Source organism: Ranitomeya variabilis, chromosome 1 (assembly GCF_051348905.1).
Source record: "Ranitomeya variabilis isolate aRanVar5 chromosome 1, aRanVar5.hap1, whole genome shotgun sequence".
Taxonomy (NCBI): Eukaryota; Metazoa; Chordata; class Amphibia; order Anura; family Dendrobatidae; genus Ranitomeya; species Ranitomeya variabilis.
Window position 1 is genome coordinate 1,141,683,379 of NC_135232.1, and position 10,235 is coordinate 1,141,693,613.

The following is a 10,235-nucleotide window of genomic DNA, read 5'->3' on the forward strand; positions in this document are numbered from 1 at the left end:
TGGCACATGTTCCGTCATTGTACTCAAGCAGCAGTTTTCCATCTCTGCACGTTGGACCCCAGGTTGCAATTGTGTATTGTTATTTATTTTATTTAGCGCAATCCACCAACCCTAACAGTTATGGACCAGATTCACGTTCCTCACCAGAAGTACGCTGCCACTTATTTGGACGACATTGTGATTTTCATCCCGGTTTTGGGAAGTCACCTGCAGAAGGTCCAGGTGATACTCAATGCACCAAGAAAGCGGGGTTTACCATAAACCAAAAGAAAAAGGAGAACCAGGAAAGAGGAGGCAAAGTACTTGGGCTATATCTTTGGAAGAGGTGAGATAAAACCACAAGTAGACAAAGTGGAGGCAATCCAGAAGTGGCCACAGCCGGTCTCCAAAAAGTAGGTCAGGTGGTTACTCGGGATTGTGCAATATTATCAGCAATTTAACCAGAACTTCACCATGATAGCTGCCCTCCTGACTGGTCTTCTCAAGGGCACAACGTTGACAATGGTCAAATGGTCCTCTGAATCGGAGATGGCATTCCAGGAGCTGAAGCTAGTCCTGTGCCAGGAGCCTGTCTTGGTCGCATCAGTCTTCACGAAGGAGTTTATGCTCCAAAAGGACACCTCCAAAGTCGGTTTACAAGCTGTGCTGTCCCAGGAAACAGGTGGCAATGAAAACTCAGTCCTATATCTGAGTAAGACGCTCTTCTCTTGTGAGAAGAACTACGCCATTGTGGAGAGAGAGTGCTTGACCATCAAGTGGGCTATCGACACCATGAGATATTACCTGTTAGGCAGATGGTTCAGGCTAATATCTGGTCATGCACCCCTTAGACGGATGAGGGAAAAGAAAGAGAAGAATTCCCAGCAAACTAGGTGGTTTCTAGTGCTCCAGAACTTCAATTTCCATGTGGAGCATAGGCCAGGGAGGTTGCATGGGAACAAAGATTCCCTGTCCAGAGTCCCCTGTTTAGATAGTGAAGGTGCCAAAATCCCTGGCTTTGGCCAAAGAGGGGGAATATGCGACAGAGTCACAGATTAAGTGATGAAGGGTGAGCTGAGCCTTACTGCGATTTTTGTGAGACATCATGAAAAAATCAATAGCTTTTGAAGAACTGGTTTTATTTGTTTTTATGCCATTCTTTGTGCAGTAAAAGTGATTAGACAACTTTATTCTTCAGGTCGATGTGACTACAACGAAACCATACTGTGACATGATGTCAGGGTCATGTGATCATTAGAGATGAGTGAATATTTCAATGTTCGGTTTGGATTACGATCACAAAATTTACAATACTCACCGATTAATTTGTCGAATATTCGCCGAACATAACTGAACACCATTACAATCAATGTGAGGCAAAAAGAAATGCATGCACAACACCCCATAAAGGCCCCAAATCCTGCCAAAACACATCAAATGAGGGACAGAAACCAGGAAAGTGGCATCAATTTACTCACAGTACAAATTGCAGCCAGGGGTGAACCTAGCCTCTCTGCTGCCTGAGGTGAACTACAAAATGGCGCCCCCCCCTAACGCAAGTATGTCAGTGCCATCACACACACATACAAGAACCACATAGAAGAAGCTAGAACAAGGATCATTAATGGCAATGGCAGGCCTGGCACAAACATACAGATACACAGTGATGGCTGGCAGAGTTGTGGTCCTGTAAGCAGACACAGTCCTGATTGCAAACCTATTATCTCTGGCACACACCTACAAAACTCTGGGCCGCTCCAATGTGGTTGCTGCCTGGCACTGACTAGTCAGACATGTCCACCATGCAGCATCGTCCACAAACCACATACAACAACCCGCAGTGTGAGCATCAAGCCGCCACTGCACTAACCTGGTAAAATGGGGCGTGTTCCCCAACAGACCTTGCTTACATCTCCCAAAACGCTAAGCCAATCACAAGCACCGCACAGAGGGCTGTTCAGAGCTAATAGCAGTCATCTTCCAATGGGGTTTACCAAGGGATGTGGGAGCAGGAAGAGGGATGAGCTCCACCGACCAACCGCCAGAGGAACACAGCTGGAATGACAGTATGTACCGAGGGGCAGCAATGGACCTGGTGTGTAAGTTATAGGCAATCAGTCCTGCAGAAGAGGTGTATGTGAAAGAGACAATGCATCCTACACCAGGAAAAAAATTCCAAGTGCGGTGAAATTGCAAAAAAGTTCAATCCTACAACAGTTTTTTGTTTGACTTTTTTGCTAGATCCACTAAATGCTAAAAAATGACCTGCTATTATGATTCTTCAGGTTATTACGAGTTCGTAGCCACCAAACATGTCTAGGTTCTTTTTTGCCTAAGTGTTGAAAAAAAATTCCAAACTTTGCTAAAAAAAATATGCAATTTTCCGATTCCTGTATTTTTCGTAATCTGCCGTTGGGTGAGGGCTTACTTTTTGCATGCCGAGCTGACGTTTTTAATGATACCATTTCAGTGCAGATATGTACTTTTGATCGCCCGTTATTGCATTTTAATGCAATGTCACGGTGACCAAAAAAACGTAATTCTGGCATTTTGAATTTTTTGACGTTTTGTGATCAGGTTAATCCTTTTTTTATTGATAGAGCGGGTGATTTTGAAAGAGGCAATACCAAATATGTGTAGGTTTGATTTTTTTATTGTTTTATTTTGAATGGGGTGAAAGGGGGTGATTTAAATTTTTATATTTTTTAACGTTTTTCATATTTTTTACAACATTTTTTTTATTTTTGCCATGCTTCAATAGCCATGGGAGGCTAGAAGCTGCCATAGCCTGATCGGCTCTGGTATATAGGAGCTCCTATGTAGTAGAATGGCTGCATTGCTATGAAAACCGACCACAGGGTGGCGCTCACAGCAATCCGGCATCAACAACCATAGAGATCTTCAGGAGACCTCTGGTTGTTATGCCAATGCACTGATGACCCCCGATCACATGACGGTGGGCAGCGATGAGCGTACTTCTGGCTTTGCGGCCAGGAACTCTTGTTAAATGCTGCTGTCAGCAGTTGACAGTAGCATTTAACTAGTTAACAGCGGCGGGTGGTTCGTGATTCTACCCGCCGCTATTGAGGGCACATGTCAGCTGTACAAAACAGCTGACATATCCAGGCTTTGATGTGGGCTCACCGCAGGAGCCCACATTGAAGGAAAAGATGCGACCTCCGCCGTACAAGTACGACGGAGGTCGTGAAGAGGTTAAAGTCAGGTCCTCTACTGTATGATACTAGAAACAGAAGAATTTTTGTGGCCTCTGGATCAGACCTCTTCAGCTTAATTTCAAACCAACAAAATTACAAAGTGTGATACTGCGCGTTGTCTAAGTTTGCAACTGAAAAATTATATATTTTTTAAATCTGCCTTCAGTTTGCACACAGGTTCATATCACCGCCACAAAATGACAAAGTTGGATACAGCAGGCTGTTTCTCATTTAGCAACAGAAAATGTTTTATATTTTTTTACTGTTCCTTACGTCTGCAGTCAGTTTCATATCAAAAAAGCACAAAATGACAAGGTGAGGTACAGCAGGCTGTTTCGCATTTAGCTAGTGAAAAAAATGTGATTTCAACAGCCAATGACAAAAGCCATTGTGTCAGTGATTGGCTAGCTGCAATGTGCACACATAAAGTTAGGGAAAAAAATACTGTTTACAAGAACGCCGCACCTCTGAGATCTGCAAAACCCTCACCTCATCAAACACGTGCCAAATGCTCATGATACACCACCATTATCATTGCTAAATTGCTGAAAATACTTTTGTGGCAACGCAAATGTTTTCCAGCACTTTTACCGAATGTTACAGATTTTATCCGATTTTATAAAATTTTTGTCTCCCTCTTACCAATTCTCCCCTTTCCAATCTGTCTTGAATGCTGCAGCCAGGATCATATTTCTTGCCAACTGTTACACCGATGCATCTACCTTGCGCCAGTCATTGCATTAGTTACCTATCCACTCCAGAGTTCAATATGAGCTTATTACCCTCACCCACAAAGCGCTCCACTGTTCAGCACCACCCTACATCTCCTCCCTGGTCTCAGGCTACCACCCTACCCATGCCCTCCATTCTGCTAATGACCTGAGGTTAACATCCTCAAAAATCAGAACCTCCCACTCCGGTCTCCAAGACTTCTAGCATGCTGCGACAATTGTTTGGAATGCACTACCCAGGATAATTTGATTAATCCCCAATGCATTTCTTCAGACTTGTCTACCGCCCCAGGGCATTTATCTAACTAGCCCTGGGTTGCTCTTTCAAAATTTCTTCATAAGCAGGACCCTCGTATCATGTTCTCCCATGCTTTATGCATTTAATAGCCCTCTGTGTCTGTACTTTTTCAGATTCTGGTTTGTGACCAGTTTATGTAGCATTACATGAACACCCAATTTATTACATTATGGCTGGTCAGAACGCCTTTCATGTCTCCTTTATTTTCTCAAAGATAGAAAGCTTGCGGCAGGGCCCTCACTCCTCTTGGAATATGTTGTATTATATGATTATTGTTATACTGTAATATCTTGTATTGTCTGTACCAGTCCCCTCTGCTGAATATGTTGGCGGTATAGAAATAAAATTATTATTATTACCTTCCATACTTGCAGAAATATAATTAAAACAAACTCACTTGGGATCGAATGTACCCATTGTGATTAATTAAAGATTATTAAAATATAGTAATTATTATTCATTATTTGTTGCAAAACTCCCGCATATGTCAAATAATTGTGTATATTTTTAATAAAGTGCTGCGGAATATGTGGGTGCTATATAAATAAAAATTATTATTATTATTATAATTACATCCATGTAAATTAGGTGAGATGAATACACAACATCCAAAGTACCAGATTTGACCATAAAAAATTGAAATTTAATTCCTGAAACTTTAAAACTGCAACGTCAACATATGGACAATCAAAAATAATTCCTGTTTTTTATGTCTTTACAGACAGTGAAAACTGCATACAATGTTTGCCTACGGAATGGTCAAGCAGCAAAAGAGATCAATGTCTTCCCAAATTTGAAGAATTCCTTGATTATTCTGACAGTCTTGCTATACCATTATTGACCATCTCTATTATTTTTTGGTCAGTCTCTGTTATAATATTAGCAGTTTTTGTGTCACACAGAGATACACCAATTGTGAAAGCAAATAACAAAAATATTAGCTTTGTTCTACTTACATCACTTTCGTTCTGCTTTTTGTGTGTATTTTTACTTATTGGTCGTCCTATTGAAAGAACCTGTAAATTACGACAAATTGTTTTTGGCATCATCTTCTCAATCTCAATGTCTTCTGTTTTGGCTAAAACTATCATGGTCTGCATGGCTTTTAAAACATCAAGACCTGGAAGTCCATGGAGAAAGCTATTTGGAATAAAAGTGACCAACTCAATAGTTGTGATGGCCTCATCCATTGAGGTCATCATAAGTATTTGTTGGCTATACTTTTCACCCCCCTATCTGGAGCAGGACACACATTCCTATCAAAGAAAGGTCATCATTCAGTGCAATGAAGGATCACAAGTTGGTTTATTTGCAATTATAGGCTATCTATTCTTCTTGGCTGTTGTTAGTTTTAGTGTAGCATATTTGGCTAGAACATTACCTGATCGCTTTAATGAAGCAAAGTACATCACATTTAGTATGCTCGTATTCTGCAGTGTCTGGATAACAATGGTTCCTTCTTATCTGAGCACCAAAGGGAAAAATATGGTGGCAGTAGAAGTTTTTTCTATATTGGCATCGAGTGCTGGACTGTTAAGTTTTATATTTTTCCCAAAGTGCTACATTATTTTCCTGAAACCTGAGATGAATAGAAAAAGCCAACAGCATAAAAAATTAAAAATATAATTTCTTCAATAATTTAGTAGGGTAAAAAATAATAAAAATTGAAAGACTAGAGATAAACTTAACTAAGTTTGTGAGCAGGGCCTTCACTTCTGTAACTGTCGAACTATGTGTTACTTTATATTGTTTTATTGTCTATACTTTTCCCTGCTTAATAGTAAAGTGCTGCAGAATATGTTGGCGCCATATCAATTAAATTATTGTGATTTGTATGACTACGTGTATAAATTATTACCTACAAGTCAAATTGTTAGCACAGATTAGCAAAACTAGAATAATCATGCTACTCAGCCTACTGTTAGAGATGAGTGGATATTTTGAAATTGCAATTTGCCAACTACTCCAAACTTTTCCAAAATATTATAGTTGTGAAAAAGAAATTTCCATAAAACTCAATTTTTGACAGTTTGTAATTACTTAGAAAAATACACATATAGGGAGAGGAGAGATGACCATAAAAGCTTAGGCTAGGTTCACATTGCGTTAATGTGTGCACGCTAACGGACAGCGTTGCACGGCGAAAATGTCGCAATTAGCACCGTGCAACGGGTCCGTTAGCGCACCCATTGACAGCAATGTAAATTTCGCCTGCAGCGCATCGCTAGCGCGTGCCTTTTTCGGCTCGCGCTAGCGATGTGCCGTTCTTTTGTGGCGCGCCTCGGACGCTGCTTGCAGCATCCGCGGTGTGCCCGAGGTCCGTTCCCCGCTCTCGCAGATCGGAGATCTGCGAGAGCGGGGACGTTAACGCGACCCCTAATGCGGCCCTTAAATAAACATTGCGTTAGCGCAATCCACTAGCGCTAGCGCTAAACGGATTGCCCTAACGCAATGTGAACCTAGCCTTACAATTTACAGCCAAAAGACAGAGAAGACTCTGCTGACCATAATAACGTAAACACTGTCATAGAGACTGGACCCCACTAACTCTAAGAGTTTACTCTTTACGGGTGTGAGAGAAAAATTAGAGGACCATAAGAGTTTGCATGCAACAGTTGAGAGAGAGTGCACTCGGTTGACCATAAGGGATTAGTTACTACATAAAAGAGAAAGAAAGGTAGATATCTTGGCTGACCATAAAAGCTTAAACTAAACAAAAAAAGAAACATACGAAGTGACACTCGAGATGGAAACACCTAAGGATACAAACAATTCTCCTTTGCGTACCACTGATCTGTGATGATCCAGGTACTGACCACCACCGTACAAGGTATGATAATCTGTAAGATACAATAGCTGTGGTGCATTATGGGGAGGCCCATGTGGAAATGTAAAAGAACATTAGCCCACTCTCTGACACCTCAGCAGTGTGGGAAATGGTGACGGGCAAGTTTTTCACCTGAAAGCACAAATTTCAAGAAATTTGACTCAGTCTTTTGTGAATTGATTTACTCATCGTTATTCACTGCCTATGATGAATTTGAACTGGAAGTAGATCCTCTCATTCTTAATCTGCCTGCTAAACCAAGGTATGAAGTTTTAAAAGGGTTGTCCGGTCTAAATTAATTAATCGTCACTCTGTGTTATTGCAGACTTACGATAGGTTCTCCCCGTGTTTTCGTGGGTTTCCTCTGTGTTCTTCGGTTTCCTCCCACACTCAAAAGTCATACTGATAGTGACTTTATATTGTGAGCCCTATATGGGACAGCGATGATAATGTCTATAAAGGAATAAGATAGCGTTAGATTAAAAAAGCAAAGTTGACACGCCCACAGGGCTGTGGGATACTCTGTACCGGGTCCTGCAGTTCACAGGGGGATGTCAAGGTGGCGACCCGATTCGTGGCCCTGGGTGTCCATGTAAAAGGGAAATGTCTTTAAAGGGAATAAAGTTTGTGTTCGTGAAGCCACCTGTGATATTTGGCCAGTGGGGACCAATGCTGCTTTAACCCCTTTCTGACCTTTGACGCAGCGTATGCGTCATGAAAACCAGTGCCAATCCAACCTGTGACGCAGCATATGCGTCATGGTTGGATCACGTCCCTGCAGGCCGGGTGAAAGGGTTAACTCCAAATTCACCCGACATCCAGGGACAGGGGGAGTGGTGCTACAGCCCAGGGGGGTGGCTTCGCCCCCTGTGGCTACAATCGCTGTGATTGGCTGTTGAAAATGAAACAGCCAATCAGAGCAATCTGTAATATTTCACCTATGAAAATTGGTGAAATATTACAATCCAGCCATGGCCGACCCCGATCTGGCCCTTCCACCGACTGACGGCAATCTGCAGCTGCCGTCAGTGTTCCCTACCCCTCCATCCTGTCCTAAGCACCTTCCTCTCCCCTCCGACCCTCCCCCGTCCTTCCCTCTGCCCCCCCGCTGTCCGATCGCACCTGCCCATGCTTACCTAGTCCCGGTGTCCCTCCCGGTGTCCTCGGTCTTGGAAAATGGTGGGCGCATGCGCAGTGCGCCCGCCGAATCTGCAGGCCGGCAGATTCGTTCCCTGTACATTTTGATCACTGTAATAAGTTCTATCACAGCGATCAAAATAAAAAAAATTGTAAATAACCCCCCCTTATCACCCTTATAGGTAGGGACAATAATAAAGTACAGAAAATATATTTATTTTTGTTTTTCCATTAGGGTTAGGGGTAGGGTTTGGGGTAGGGGTAGGCTTAGGGATAGGGTTAGGGTTGCACTTAGGGATAGGGTTGCACTTAGGGATAGGGTTGCACTTAGGGATAGGGTTGCACTTAGGGCTAGGGTTGCACTTAGGGCTAGGGTTAGAATTACGGTTAGGGTTAGAATTAGGGTTAGGGTTAAAATTAGGGCTAGAATTAGGGTTACAATTAGGGTTAGAATTAGGGTTACAATTAGGGTTAGAATTAGGGCTAGGGTTGGAATTAGGGTTAGAATTAGGCTACGTGTACACGGTGCGGATTTGGCTGTGGATCCGCAGTGGATTGGTCGCTGCGGATTTGTAGCAGTTTTCCATCATGTTTACAGTACCACGTAAACCTATGGAAAACCAAATCTGCTGTGTCCATGGTGCAGAAAATACAGCGCAGAAATGCTACGTTGTATTTTCCGCAGCATGTCAATTCTTTGTGCGGATTCTGCAGCGTTTTACACCTGCTCCATAATAGAAATCTGCAGGTGAAATCCACACAAAAAACACTGGAAATCCGCGGTAAATCCGTAAGTAAAGCACAATGCATTTTACCTGCAGATTTAAAAAAACAACGGTGCTGAAAAATCCGCACACAAATCCGCAATGTGGGCTCATAGCCTTAGGGTTAGGGTTGGAATTAGAGTTAGGGTTGGAATTAGGGTTAAGACTAGGGTTAGGGGTGTGTTGGGGTTAGGGTTGTGGTTAGGGTTGGGATTAGGGTTAGGGGTGTGTTGGGGTTACTGTTTGAGTTAGAATTGAGGGGTTTCCACTGTTTAGGCACATCAGGGGGTCTCCAAACGTGACATGGCGCCACCATTGATTCCAGCCAATCTTGCGTTGAAAAAGTCAAATGGTGCTCTCTCCCTTCCGAGCCCGGACGTGGGCCCAAACAGTGGTTTACCCCACATATGGGGTACCATCGTACTCAGGAGAAACTGGACAACAACTTTTGGGGTCCAATTTCTCTTGTAACTCTTGGGAAAATAAAAAATTGCGGGCTAATAAATTATTTTTGAGGAAAGAAAAATGATTTTTTATTTTCATGGCTCTGCGTTATAAACTTCTGTGAAGCACTTGGGGTTGAAAGTGCTCACCACATATCTAGATTAGTTCCTTTGGGGGTCTAGTTTCCCAAATGGGGTCACTTGTGGGGGGTTTCTACTGTTTAGGCACATCAGGGGCTCAGCAAACGCAACGTGATGCATTCCATCAAAGTCTGCATTTGAAAACGTCACTACTTCACTTCCGAGCCCCGGCATATGCCCAAACAGTGGTTTAGCCCCACATATGGGGTATCAGCGTACTCAAGAGAAACTGGACAACAACTTTTGGGGTCAAATTTATATTGGTACCCTTGGGAAAATAAAAAAAGTGTGGGCTAAAAAATCATTTTTGAGAAAAGAAAAATTATTTTTTATTTTCATGGCCCTGCGTTATAAACTTCTGTGAAGCACTTGGGGTTCAAAGTGCTCACCACACATCTAGATTAGTTCCTTGGGAGGTCTAGTTTCCAAAATGAGGTCACTTGTGGGGGAGCTCCAATGTTTAGGCACACAGGGGCTCTCCAAACCCGAAATGGTGTCCGCTAATGATTGCAGCTAATTTTCCATTCAAAAAGCCAAATGGCATGCCTTCCCTTCCGAGCCATGCCGTGCACCCAAACAGTGGTTTACCCCCACATATGGGGTATCATCGTACTCATGACAAACTGCCCAACATTTGGGGTCCAATTTCTCCTGTTACCGTTGTGAAAATAAAAAATTCCAGGCTAAAAAATCATTTTTG

General features: G+C 42.6%; 1 protein-coding gene across 1 annotated transcript in view; it reads left to right on the forward strand.

Moving 5' to 3' along the window:
* The window catches only part of LOC143800729 (vomeronasal type-2 receptor 26-like), a 53,836-nt gene extending 47,987 nt beyond the window's left edge, over nt 1-5,849 (forward strand). Inside the window, exon 3 of the mRNA XM_077281207.1 lies at nt 4,945-5,849. Coding sequence (XP_077137322.1) covers nt 4,945-5,849 — 905 coding nt within the window. The remainder of the gene's footprint in view (nt 1-4,944) is intronic.
* The last annotated feature ends 4,386 nt before the right edge of the window (nt 5,850-10,235 follow it).